General features: G+C 42.5%; 1 protein-coding gene across 2 annotated transcripts in view; it reads right to left on the bottom strand.

Annotated features, from left to right (window-relative positions):
- The window catches only part of acbd5a (acyl-CoA binding domain containing 5a), a 93,150-nt gene that overhangs the window by 39,770 nt on the left and 38,676 nt on the right, over positions 1-14,704 (bottom strand). For both annotated transcript variants that reach the window (XM_068007160.1, XM_068007161.1), the window contains exon 4: positions 5,097-5,214. In XM_068007160.1, the coding sequence (XP_067863261.1) occupies positions 5,097-5,214 (118 nt within the window). The remainder of the gene's footprint in view (positions 1-5,096; positions 5,215-14,704) is intronic.

Here is a 14,704-nt window from a genome sequence, read left to right as displayed (position 1 = left end):
AAACAACCCAGAGAAGTTGTTTGAAGTATCAGTTAAATATATCAAGTATGGAATGAGAAAATGTCATTCAGCCCATCAAAACCAATCTTTCTTTAGATCATACAATAAATGCTATCTGCCATTCCTTTGGTTATCCACTTAAATTAGTCCAAGTTTTCTGAATATTAATCGTCCCAGACTCAGTGGTACAACTCAGACACAAGAGTGCTAAGATTGTGGAGTCAAGCCCCACTCCAGGACTTGAGCATATAATCAAGTCTGACACTTCAGTGCAGTTCTGAGGGAGTGCTGCACTGTTGGATGAAATGTTAAACCTAGGCCATGTCTGCCCTTCCAGTTGAAAACAAAAGATCCCATGATGGCACTATTTGAAGAGTTCGCCTGATGTCCTGGCTAGCATTTAACCCTCAACCACCACCAAAAAAGATTATCTAGTCATTTATATCACTGCCATTTATGTGCAAATTTGTTGCTAAATTTCCCAACATTACAACAGTGACTACACTTCAAAAATACTTTTATTAGCTGTGAAACACTTTCGGATGTCACATGGTTATGAAGGGTACTATATAATGAAACAACTTCTTCTATTGGTCAGCTAGCCACATAACTTATTTGCAAATTTTAGAACATTCGACTTACCTCCTTTACACTGTTTAACAATGTGAACAGCAAGAGACACTGACTGCAAAAGGATTTTTAAAAAATCCAGCACCTGACATTGATGAACAGGAAAATACTCCCTTCCCTCTGCCCCAAGGAAAATATACCAGCTGAGTGGCTTGTGGTTTCTTCATGCATATTTGATGATCCAAAATATGCTGAATTGTTCCTCAAGAATCCATTCTTAAATTATTCACAAACCAAATGATTGAAAGTTAGCTTGACTGATGCTATTCTCAACTGTACATTCTTACTCTCATTTGGGAGATATTAACTATAAAGATTAATGGAAGCCTATCAAGAATGCATTTGAAATCAATCAATGAAAGCATCAATACGCTAGAATGCATATTTTATCAAACATTTTATTCATTAGGCAATTAAAGTCGTGTAGTTATAAAACTGTTATTAGTTTATGGCAGCTATCTCCTTATAGAGCTGAGGCATTAAAGTTATACTACTAGCTCTGCACTGCTGTCTGTCCAGAGAAAATTGAGCTGTGTGTATTCATGCTTCCATATCACAAAAAGGCACTCATTTGCATCACCTTGCATTTTTATTGCGCCTTGAACCTAGAAAATGTCCCAAGGCGATTCACAGAAGCATGCTCAGACAAAAATCGGCACCGAGCCAAAGATGATATTGAGAGGGGTGATTAAAAGCTTGGTCAAAGAGGTGAGTTTTAAGAAGGGTCTTAAAGGAAGGGAGGGAGATGGAGAAGTGTAGAAAGGGAATGCCAGAGCTTAGGACCCAGACAGCTGAAGGCGGTGCTGACAATGCTGGAGCAAAGGAAGTGGGGGAGACACAACAGGCCAGAGTTGGAGGAATGCAGAGTTCTCAGAGAGTTGTAGGGCTGGAAAAGGTTACATAAACACAAGGATGAGAATTTTAAATGAGGCGTTTGGGGACTGGTCGTCAATGAAGGTCAGCGAGCACAGGGGTGATAGGTGAGCAAGATTGGTGCAGGATAGGATACGGGCAGCAGAGTTTTCAAATTTATGGAAGGTGGAGGATGGAAGGCTGGCCAGGAGATGCGTTGAGGCAGGGGTCGAGACGGGCGATGTTAGAGATAGTCTTTCTGATGGAGAGGGTATGGGGTCAGAAGCTCAGCACAGGGTCAAATAGGTTGCCAATGTTGTGAAAAGTCTGGGTGAACCTGAGACAGTAGCCAGGGAGCGGTATGGAATTGGTGGCAAGGGTATGGAGTTTGTAGCAGGGACTGAAGAAGTTAAGAAAGCTTTGGTCTTCCCAACGTTTAAGTGGAGGAAACTGTGGCTCATCTGGAACTGCATGTTGGACAAGCAGGCTGACAACACAGACAATGGAGAGGTTGACAGAGGCTTTGGAGATGGTGGGCTGGATGTCATCAGTGTACATGTGGAAGCTGACCCCATATCTTTACACAATGTCACCAAGGCAAGCATGTAGATGAGGAAGAGGAGAGTTCAAGGATAGATCCTTGGGGTACTCCAGAGGTAACAGTGTGGGGACACTCGTACGTGTTTAAATTTTAATATTACTGCAATCAGCTTTCTGTGAACTGGGTGGGTACACAATTTTGTTGGGAGCAAATTCCTGAAGCTCTGGAGCAAGATTATTTCTTCATAATATTTTTTAAGTCCACATTTGCTTGCAGTTTCTTCACACATGTCATCTTTGATAATAAGTAAATAACTAGATCAGTACTTCTCACTTTTTTCAATGTTTGAGTCCATCAGATACTTTTTGGTTCGCACCCCCTCTCTTCACCCTTTTTGGTTCATGCTTTTCCCCTCCCCCTTTTCTGGCTCAGTGTCTCATTTTCTTGTTTGCCTTCTCTCTCTTTCTCCCCCATTTTGACTTATTCTTTTCAGGTTCACATTCTCCTTTTCTGGATTTTTTTTTCTCTTCTCCCCCCCACCCTCCCTTTTGATCACCAACACAGAACAATTACTGAAGGGGAAGGTCATTTAGTCCATCTTCTTTCAGTTATTGCAGGACCCAATCGTGCTTTTTTTTAAAAAACAATTCCATGGTTTTCACCTCTAATGCTCTTTATGGGATTCTATTTCATACATTGATCACTTGTGTATGTGAAGGAGAACTTTCTGATATCAGTTCTAAATTTACCTTTTACTAGTTTGAGCCTATGTCCCTTTGTCCTACTTGTCCTCTGTCCCCACTTGTTTTTTTTCTCTCTCCTGGTTCAAACTCTCTCTATCCTTTTCTACTTTTTTAATCTCCCTCTCCATTTTGGTTCTCTCGCTCACTCTCTCCCTGCAGCCCCTTTTAATGTTCCCCTCTCTCCCCTTCCCTTTTCTGGTTCTCTCTCTCTCTCTCTTTTAGTTCCCCTTTACCTTTTCCTCACCTCTCTCCTCTCCTCTTCAGATCTGCGTAGAGACTACATGGCAGGAACATAGCAGGCCGTTGAAGGAGTACCAAGGACAGGCAAGAGTGCAGCAGATTGTTAAAACCTGAGAAGGGGGAGGAAAGGAGCCAGAGCTAGGGCCTCTACATGGGCAGAAAATGCGGCAGCAGCTGAACATCACAAGGGTGTAAACGATGTAGGAAATTGAAAAAAATATATACTTGAGGGCACCCATCATATTCCACTAGTTAGCCTACTGCTCAAGATAGAGACATATAGCACACCACATAGCGAAGTGAATCCATCATCGCAATATCATCTGCAAAAATGATTGTTGCAATCCTTTCAGCATTGTCCAGAACAAACACACTGACACTGGCCCTTACAATGCCAGAGAGGTTTAGGGAGGGAATTCTTACTTGCCGCTAGAGATATGCCTAATCCTGAGTTAGCATGGGAACCATGTGATGTGTGCACAAGCTCTGATACACACATGTAGAGAATAATAAGGGTGGCTTCTGTAGACTGGCCAGGTCATGCTGATTGTCTCAACATTTGCTGACCACAGGCTCAACAATACAAACGTTGACAATAGTATGTATGATATTTTGAGCTGAAAGTGTTTCCTCTCGCCTTTCCTTTTCCGTTAAGTGTAAAGAGTCCCAAGTTCAATCTGGCAGTGAGAGCATTCAATTCAAGAGCTAACCTTGCTTATCTGGGGGCTCTTCATAATAATAATTAAAGTTAGTTAACCCCAGCTGATATTCCTGTATTCCTTACCCTGGACAACCATCTTACTGTATAAGCGGATGTAAACATTTAATTTTGATCAATTCACATACTGTTCAAACAAACAACCTAGAGTGCCCTTCTATTGTTTATAGTTTATGTAAGTAAACTACAATCAATAGAAACCTAATTAGAAATTTTTTTCAATTGTGAGATTAGCAAGCTTTTAAAATCAGTTAGCATTTTATGCAGGTGTCTTATCCTACTTTTATTGTACAGCAGGCTTTCAAACTGTACTGTAACTAAGCAAATTATTGCCTATGGGTCCAAATAAAAAATGTTTAATAGGGCAGTTGCTACTTAACAGCTGAGAATTGTCAACTCTTTTGAACTTAATACATTTTACTTTGAATAGCCTCTGCCACAGTTTTATCTTGGATTACAAATGTGAAATTTTGCAGCAATCATAATATGGTTATGAAATATGTTTAAATAATAAAAATAAAAAATGTTGCCACACAAACTATAGCTTAAACTCCTTCAGTCTATTGCCAATTTGTTGAGAGTTTATTGCTACATGAGCTGTGTGAATAAAAAGATTTGAGTAAAATGCATTTCCTTTGGGTTTTAAAACTTGATTCAATTTAGAACAATTAGGTTTTGTTTGCTACAAATTTCAATTAGTCTTAATGTCCATTTACTGAAGATAGCTATTGCAGCAAACAATGAACACACATTTTCGATTGCTCCATAGTGTGTACATCAGCCAGCCTCAATTTCATACTGAACTCATCAACTGCTACATGACCACATCACCTATACAGCGACTCTGTACCAAATGTTGAGTTTTCACAAATTAAGGCCATTATATTGTCTTTCAAAAAAAAACCTGAAATTTGTGCATACAATCAGCTCCTATATAAACAAAATGCCCATCTAATACATTCACGGCCCTCTCGGACGTGACTGTGACTTTTATGTGATGCCTTTGGTGGTTTATTTTTCAGTAAACAGCCAAGTCTCAGCATGTATTTTCAACATTAAAGCATACAAGCATTCTGCCACTCAATAACAGAAATGTTTAGCATACATGGTTTTGAATTAATCCTTACCTTCAAGTGACTTAACCACTTTCTCCAATCGGCCTGCACAGTCAACGCAGGATGCAGAAAGTAGAACAGCAGGACACTTATTATTTAAACATGTTTCAGGCAAATGATAAGAACATTGATGCTTTAGCAGAATATAAATTATTTTCAGGTAGAGTTAATATGATCAGCATAATTAAGGAGCTCAAAAAAATTTAAAGTTTAATAAAAATCATGGGAATGTTATTTAACATTCAGAAAGGTCTAACCTGATGCGATTGCATATGGCGATATTGATTGCTTTTTGTCATCAACAAGTTCATAGAATGGTCCAAGAACACGAAGCAACTCCTCTACCTCCTCAGTCATTGGCATGGACTCAAGGATCTATAATGTGGAAAGCAGATAATTCTTAAAGCTACCATTCAAAAACACAGAAGTGTGCTCTGTTCCTTGCCTGAAAGAGAACACTGAATTAGGGCTGGAAAATTCCACTCACTAAGTTTGATATCAGGAATTGCAAGAAAGCAGCTTAAAATTATGTGTCTTTTTTCCTGCCCCCTCTACATCGACCGAGCTTTTGTTTGGGACCTACCCAAATGACATGGTTGAAATCAGGCATGCACCAAGGAAGGAAACAGTAGCCTAAAATACACATCCTAACAGCCCGTAACAGCCATCTACCTTCAAATACAACTTTACGGGAAGCAATTAACCTTATACTATATTTCATCGCTAGCAGCACAATGCTAGGAATAAATTATATCAATCAAAGATCTGTAATTCACACCAATTACATGCAAGAATCTTCCTAAAGAAGCATTAATCCCAATAACTAACCACTACAGTTGAAATATTCTATAAAATCAGCATTTTTAAATTAAACGACACAAAATGATTAATTTTAAATAGTGAATTATATACTATTTTGTTTAATCCTCTCAGTGGCTGATTTAGAGAAACAAGTATAATAGCCAACACTGTTTGTGGGGCCTTGCTGTGCACCAAAACTTGCATTTATATAGTGCCTTTAACATAGTAAAATGCCCCAAGGCACTTCACAGGAGCATTATCAAAACAAATTTGACACCAGGCCACATAAGGAGATACTAGGACACGAAACCAAAAGCTTGGTCAAAGAGGTAGGTTTTAAAGAGTGTCTTAAAAGGAGGAGAAGTAGAGAGGCAGAGAAGTTTAGGGAGGGAATTCCAGAGCTGAAGGCCTAGGCGGCTGAAGGCAAGGCCGTCAATGATGGAGCCATTAAAATCAGAAATGTACAAGAGGCAAAATTTGGAGGAGCGCAGAGATCTCGGAGGGTTGCAGGGCTGGAGGAGGTTACAGGGATAGAGAGCGGAGAGGCCATGGAGAGATTTGAAAACAAGGATAAGAATTTTAAAATCGAGGCGTTGCAGGACCGGGAGCCAACGTAGGTCAGCAAGCACAAGAACGAGACTTGGTGTGAGTTAGGATACAGGCAATAGAGTTTTGGATAAGCTCAAGTTTACGAAAGATGCAAGGTGGGAGGCCGACCAGGGGAGCATTGGGATAGTCGAGTCTGGAGGTAACAAAAGGCATGGATGATGATTTCAGCAGCCGATGAGCTGAGGCGGGGCGGAGGCGGGCGACGTTACAGAGGTGGAAATAAACAGTCTTGGTGATGGAGCGGATTATGGGGTCCGAAGCTCAGCTCAGGATCAAATAGGATGCTACAGTTGCGAATGGTCTGGGTCAGCCTCAGACAGTGGCCAGGGAGAGGGATGGAGGTGGTGTTAGTTCACAGAATGGTCACCATGTTAATCCACATAACAATTAATTCTATGTGAAACATTTTGAGATGTTTCCAAGAGACGTGACGTCACTATAAGCGCACAAGTTTTTTATGTTAATAGGCTCCAAATGATTTAAGGGTAAAAGGACAATTGAAAAAGACACTGGGGGATTGGGGGGGTAGGTTGTGGGAAAGAGAAGTAAAGGTTCTTTATCTCTAGCTGGTACCAGTGGGTGTTGGTGCTGCTGGTTCCCAAATGCAAGTTTCATGTAACCAGCAGCAATCTTAATACAAACCTGCCAGATTTGCTAAGATCGGCATATCAGAATAGGAAAACAGGATGTTCTGAGGGTAACTGACATGGTTTAGAGATCTATACAAACAGGGCATTTAATAAAATACTGGTCCAATATGTCAAACATGTCATTGATTACCCAACAAAAGGCATCATTAAATAATAAGGAGCTGGAAAAAGATCTAGCTGTTTTTAAATCAAATCATTGTCAAAGTGAATTGCAGCAATTCCCGTGCCACATAGAATGATAGGTTGATAGATAGATCCACAGAGTACAGTACCAGGAGTGGCACTAACAGCAAGTAAAACAATAGCAAGACTTCACTTGAGAACAACATGTCCACTTCTGGTTACTGAATTTACAAAAGGTCAGATGCATCAAAAAAGATTCAAAGAATAGTTCTGATTGAGTATTACATCAAGTTTAAATACATGCTGAGGCACCTTAATTTATTTCCACTGAGGGGTAAAAAACTGCAGGGAAATTTAATTAAGTTTTAATTATAGACTGAATGTGCAATAGTTATTTGTGCTGAACCCCAAGAGACACAAGGATAAGGATAGAAGTAGGACTACTATTTCTTGATTTTTTACTGTAAGTTAATGTTCACATTCAGATCCGCTGATATTGATTCCATATTTGTTTTAATTCTTAAAGCTGAATATTTGTCAATTATGTGGATAAACATGGTGACCATTCTGTGAACCGACACCAACTCCATCCCTCTCCCTGGCCACTGTCTGAGGCTGACCCAGACCATTCACAACCGTAGCATCCTATTTGATAGTACTCAACAGTCAAATCATACACTGTACTCAACTAGTACTTCAGTTATATTATAGTGCTGCCTCCAGCGCACCATTTTATTCCGGGACCATTGGCAGGCTGAGTTCTCAACCACCTGTATGAGGAGACAATTCAATTTAAGCATTGCTGACCTGTACAGACCTTTCCCTGACAATAGCAGTCACAAATGCAACATTGTAGCATTCGCAAGACCACGTTTGCAGTTACTAGAAAAATATGTTTGCGCATGGGCAGCTGGTCTCTGAATCTACCCCACAAAATAAATAGGGTGAATTCAACACAATGGGCATCGTACTGTGGAACCGCTTCCATTGAAAGTACTGCCACAATACAAATGGGGTACAAGATTCTGATTTAGTCACTTCAATATTGCAGATTCCAACCTCAAATTGTTATTAACCTGCAGAAAAAGGACATTCACTTCTGTTTTAATAAACAGCACTTCAATTCAAAATCACAAAATAGGGAGAATTGGAAGCCCTACAAAAAGCAAAGAAAGATAACTTGTTTTAAAAATTGAAATACGACAAATACAAACAAATTGCAGAGAGCAGCAATAGAAACCCAAAAATGTACAACTGCATTAGTGGAAGAAAAGTTCCAAGAACAGACTGGTCCATTGAAAGATAAATTGGGTTAAGCCATTACAAATGATGAGGAGATGGTTGCAATATTGAATGGATTCTTCACATCAGTTTTCACAAAGGACTGTAGACAAATTCTGGTCATAGTAAATAAATATATTTTTATTGATTCACGCGATGTGGACGTCACTGGCAAGGCCAGCATTTGTTGCCCATCCCTAATTGCCCTTGAGAAGGTTCTCCCACAGTGCTGTTAGATAGGGAGTTCCAGGATTTTGACCCAGCGGCGATAAAGAAATAAAAGTGATCAATTGCACATTTAAAAGTTGGTAAAGAATGTGTTATGCAAAATCTAGAATCATAGAAGTTTACAACATGGAAACAGGCCCTTCGGCCCAACATGTCCATGTCGCCCAGTTTATACCACTAAGCTAGTCCCAATTGCCTGCACTTGGCCCATATCCCTCTATACCCATCTTACCCATGTAACTGTCCAAATGCTTTTTAAAAGACAAAATTGTACCCACCTCTACTACTGCCTCTGGCAGCTCGTTCCAGACACTCACCACCCTTTGAGTGAAAAAACTGCCCCTCTGGATCCTTTTGTATCTCTCCCCTCTCACCTTAAATCTATGTCCCCTCGTTATAGACTCCCCTACCTTTGGGAAAAGATTTTGACTATCGACCTTATCTATGCCCCTCATTATTTTATAGACTTCTATAAGATCACCCCTTAACCTCCTACTCTCCAGGTAAAAAAGCCCCAGTCTATCTAACCTCTCCCTATAAGTCGAACCATCAAGTCCCGGTAGCATCCTAGTAAATCTTTTCTGCACTCTTTCTAGTTTAATAATATCCTTTCTATAATAGGGTGACCAGAACTGTACACAGTATTCCAAGTGTGGCCTAACTAATGTCTTGTACAACTTCAACAAGACATCCCAACTCCTGTATTCAGTGTTCTGACCAATGAAACCAAGCATGCTGAATGCCTTCTTCACCACCCTATCCACCAATGACTCCACTTTCAAGGAGCTATGAACCTGTACTCCTAGATCTCTTTGTTCTATAACTCTCCCCAACGCCCTACCATTAACGGAGTAGGTCCTGGCCTGATTCGATCTACCAAAATGCATCACCTCACATTTATCTAAATTAAACTCCATCTGCCATTCATCGGCCCACTGGCCCAATTTATCAAGATCCCGTTGCAATCCTAGATAACCTTCTTCACTGTCCACAATGCCACCAATCTTGGTGTCATCTGCAAACTTACTAACCATGCCTCCTAAATTCTCATCCAAATCATTAATATAAATAACAAATAACAGCGGACCCAGCACCGATCCCTGAGGCACACCGCTGGTCACAGGCCTCCAGTTTGAAAAACAACCCTCTACACCCACCCTCTGTCTTCTGTCGTCAATCCAATTTTGTATCCAATTGGCTACCTCACCTTGGATCCCGTGAGATTTAACCTTATGTAACAACCTACCATGCGGTACCTTGTCAAAGGCTTTGCTAAAGTCCATGTAGACCACGTCTACTGCACAGCCCTCATCTATCTTCTTGGTTACCCCTTCAAAAAACTCAATCAAATTCGTGAGACATGATTTTCCTCTCAAAACCATGCTGACTGTTCCTAATCAGTCCCTGCCTTTCCAAATGCCTGTAGATCCTGTCTCTCAGAATACCCTCTAACAACTTACCCACTACTGATGTCAGGCTCACCGGTCTGTAGTTCCCAGGCTTTTCCCTGCCGCCCTTCTTAAACAAAGGCACAACATTTGCTATCCTCCAATCTTCAGGCACCTCACCTGTAGCTGCCGATGATTCAAATATCTCTGCTAGGGGACCCGCAATTTCCTCCCTAACCTCCCATAACGTCCTGGGATACATTTCATCAGGTCCCGGAGATTTATCTACCTTGATGCGCGTTAAGACTTCCAGCACCTCCCTCTCTGTAATATGTACACTCCTCAAGACATCACTATTTATTTCCCCAAGTTCCCTAACATCCATGCCTTTCTCAACCGTAAATACCGATGTGAAATATTCATTCAGGATCTCACCCATCTCTTGTGGTTCCGCACATAGATGACCTTGTTGATCCTTAAGAGGCCCTACTCACTCTTTTGCCCTTTACGTATTTGTAGAAGCTCTTTGGATTCTCCTTTGCCTTATCTGCCAAGCAATCTCATGTCCCCTTTTTGCCCTCCTGATTTCTCTCTTAACTCTACTCCGGCAATCTCTATACTCTTCAAGGGATCCACTTGATCCCAGCTGTCTATGCATGTCATATGCCTCCTTTTTTTTTGACTAGAACGATTAAATATCCACAAAACTTCAGGGTCAGTTGGGGTAGAACCATGGAATCCTCAAAAGAATTAAAAGGATTCGTGCTACTTTGGTTAATATTTTTCCAGAGCTCCATAAATATTGTAGTACCCAAGGACTGGACATTAGCAAATGTAGAACTAATATTCAAAAAAGGAGAGAAAGGCACAAACCTGGTAATTGTAGACATAGTGGAAAAATGCTTGAGGGCATTCTACAGGATTCCATAAATGAGTTTTAAAGAACAAAGGTATCATGGAGAGTAGTCAGTATTATTTTAGAAGTAAAATAGTTCTAACCTCCTGGAAATCTTTGAGGTAGTAACTAAGTTGACACATGAGAGTATCCCAGATGATATATCTTACTTGAATTTTCAAAAAGCCTTTAACAAAGTTCTTCATGTGATACTAGGAAGGAAGCTTAAGGCTCATGCAATAGTTGGCAAATTGCCTAGATAGAATGAACAGAGGGTGACGATAAACAGAAAATGTTCTATCTGAACAGGTTGGCTGTAGTAGTATTATTAAAGTGGCTGATGATACAAAGCTCTGTGGGCAGCTAATGAGTAGAAAGGAGCTTGACTATCTTCAGAGAGTCTCGGACCAATTATGTAGATAGACTGAGATATGGCAGATGGATTTTGATGTGGATGAATGTAGGATAATGCACAGAGGAACTAATCAGTAAATAGGTGTATTACATGAAATTTAATACTGATGCTGACAACGACTTGGGAGTGACCATTGATCATACACTGGGAACATCTGGTCCATGTGAGGCAGTTATGATCAGGCAAATGTCAGATAATGACATGCATCTGGAACACCAGTCAGAACAAGTTATACTGACATTGTACAGAATATGCATGCAGTTTTGGTCACCCTACCTTAAAAAGAGTATAAATGCACTAAGAAGAGTTCAGGGAAAAGTGACTAGAGTTATTCCAGTCCTTAGAGGACTAAGTTATAAAGAAAGGCTCAAGCAACTAAATTTATTTTCACTGGAGAAAAGAAAACCAAAAGGAGACAGTCTTCAAGTAAGCAAGCACTGACCATGAGTTTAGGAGCAGAGGACAAAAGCACAAAATTCACAACCATTAGATTAGAAAATATTTTCTCCCCCACAGGACAGTTGATATGTGGAACAAACTCCTGGAGAACAGTAGCTGCTTCAGGGTCAATTGGTACTTTAAAAAAGGAGTGGCGGCAGCGAGAGCGGAGAGCGGGGATAAAGAGGAGCGGCAGCGGGGAGTGGAGAGCGGGGATAAGGAGGAGCGGCAGCGGGGATAAGAAGGAGCGGCAGCGGAGAGTGGGGATAAAGCGAAGCAGTGGTGGCGAGAGGGGAGTGGGGAGAGCGGAGGGGGGGTTAAAGAGGAGCGGCGGCGACGAGAGCAGAGAGGGGAGAGGGAAGTGTGGAGTGGGGAGGTAGATTAAAAAAAAACACCTGAAGGGACATCAGCACAAGGGAGTTTGAATGAATAAATAAATAAAATAAATAAATAAAAAGCAGGCATGACAGGGCACCTCAGTCCTGTTGAATGCACATCCTGTGCCATGTGGGAACTCCAGGACAGGAAATGTCGTCAGTTGGAAGAGCTTGAGCTCAGAGTTTCAGAGCTTGAGCAGCAACTGGTGTCACTGCAGTGCATCCTTGAAGCTAAGAGCTACATGAATAGCACGTTTCAAGAGGTAGTCACGCCGCAGCTTAAGGGAATGCAAGCAGAAAGGGACTGGGTGACCTCCAGACAAACAAGGAGGACCAGGCAGGTAGTGCAGGAGTCCCCTGAGTGCATTTCACTCTCTAACCAGTATTCAATGCCAGTAAGGGAGAGCGTTCCTCTGGGGAGTGCAGCCAGGGCAATGTCCACAGCACCATAAGTGGCTCAGCTGTACAGGGGAGCAGGAGAAAGGTCAGGAGAGCAATAGTGATCGGGCATTCTATAGTTAGGGGAACAGACAGGCATTTCTGTGGCCGCAGACAAGTGTCCAGAATAGTACGTTGCCTCTCTGGTGCCAGGGTCAAGGATGTGATTGAGCGGCTGCAGAACATTCTGAAGGGGGAGGGTGAACAGCCTGAGGTCATGGTCCATATCAGTACCAATGACTTACACAGAAAGAAGGGTGAGGTCCTGCAGGCAGATTTTAAGGAGTTAGGAAAGAGATTAATAAGCAGGACCTCACAGGTACGGTGCCACGCGCAAGTGAGTATAGAAATAGGTGGACAGAGCAGATGAATGTGTGGCTGGAGAGATGGTGCAGGAGGGAGGGCTTTAGATTCCTGGAGCATTGGGACCAGTTCTGGGGGAAGTGGGACCTGTACAGGCCGGACAGGTTGCACCTCAATGGAGCTGGGACCAATGTCCTTGTGGGGAGGTTCAGTAGTGCTGTGGGGGAGGGTTTAAACTAATTTGGCAGGGGAATGGGCACCAGGATGTAGCATTGGAAAGGAGAAACAAGGTGTACAAAGGATTGGGAGAGGCAGATAGCACTACAATAAGAAATAGTACGATATTAGCTGGGATTAGACTAAGAGAGAGTACAAGAAAGTTTGATAGGTTTACAGTGCACGTGTGTAAACACACGAAGCAAAGTAAATAAGGTTGGTGAGCGGCAGGCGCAATTAGCCACATGGGAATATGATGTTGTGGCGATAACAGAGACCTGGCTCAAAGAAGGGCAGGATTGGGTACCAATATTCCTGGATACAAGGTGTTCAGGAAAGATAGGGAAAGGAAAAAAGGGAGGGTGGCAGTCCACAAAAAGCAGAACAAATCCAATCCGGCCAATTACCGCCCCATCAGTTTACTCTCAATCATCAACAAAGTGATGGAAGGTGTCGTCGACAGTGCTATCAAGCGGCACTTACTCACCAATAACCTGCTCACCGATGCTCAGTTTGGGTTCCGCCAGGACCACTCGGCTCCAGACCTCATTACAGCCTTGGTCCAAACATGGACAAAAGAGCTGAATTCCAGAGGTGAGGTGAGAGTGTCTGCCCTTGACATCAAGGCATCATTTGACCGAGTGGGGCACCAAGGAGCCCTAGTAAAATTGAAGTCAATGGGAATCAGGGGGAAAACTCTCCAGTGGCTGGAGTCATACCTAGCACAAAGGAAGATGGTAGTGATTGTTGGAGGCCAATCATCTCAGCCCCAGGGCATTGCTGCAGGAGTTCTTCAGGGCAGTGTCCTAGGCCCAACCATCTTCAGCTGCTTCATCAATGACCTTCCCTTCATCATAAGGTCAGAAATGGGGATGTTTGCTGATGATTGCACAGTGTTCAGTTCCATTCGCAACCCCTCAAATAATGAAGCAGTCCGTGCCCACATGCAGCAAGCCCTGGACAACATCCAGGCTTGGGTTAATAAGTGGCAAGTAACATTCGCGCCAGACAAGTGCCAGGCAATGACCATCTCCAACAAGAGAGAGTCTAACCACCTCCCCTTGACATTCAACGGCATTACCATCGCCGAATCCCCCACCATCAACATCCTGGGGGTCAACATTGACCAGAAACTTAACTGGAACAGCCACATAAATACTGTGGCTACAAGAGCAGGTCAGAGGCTGGGTATTCTGCGGCGAGTGACTCACCTCCTGACTCCCCAAAGCCTTTCCACCATCTACAAGGCACAAGTCAGGAGTGTGATGGAATACTCTCCAATTGCCTTGATGAGTGCAGCTTCAACAACATTCAAGAAGCTCGACACCATCCAGGACAAAGCAGCCCGTTTGATTGGCACCCCATCCACCACCCTAAACATTCACTCCCTTCACCACCGGTGCACAGTGGCTGTAGTGTGTACCATCCACAGGATGCACTGCAGAAACTCACCAAGGCTTTTTCGACAGCACCTCCCAAACCTGCGACCTCTACCACCTAGAAGGACAAGAGCAGCAGATACATGGGAACAACACCACCTGCATGTTCCCCTCCAAGTCACACACCATCCCGACTTGGAAATATATCGCCGTTCCTTCACGTCGCTGGGTCAAAATCCTGGAACTTCCTTCCTAACAGCACTGTGGGAGAACCTTCACCACACAGACTGCAGCAGTTCAAGAAGGCGGCTCACCACCACCTTC

This window comes from Heptranchias perlo, chromosome 2 (genome assembly GCF_035084215.1).
Source record: "Heptranchias perlo isolate sHepPer1 chromosome 2, sHepPer1.hap1, whole genome shotgun sequence".
NCBI classification, from domain to species: domain Eukaryota; kingdom Metazoa; phylum Chordata; class Chondrichthyes; order Hexanchiformes; family Hexanchidae; genus Heptranchias; species Heptranchias perlo.
The sequence above is the reverse complement of the archived record's forward strand: the minus strand, read 5'-3'. Positions and strand labels throughout refer to the sequence as shown.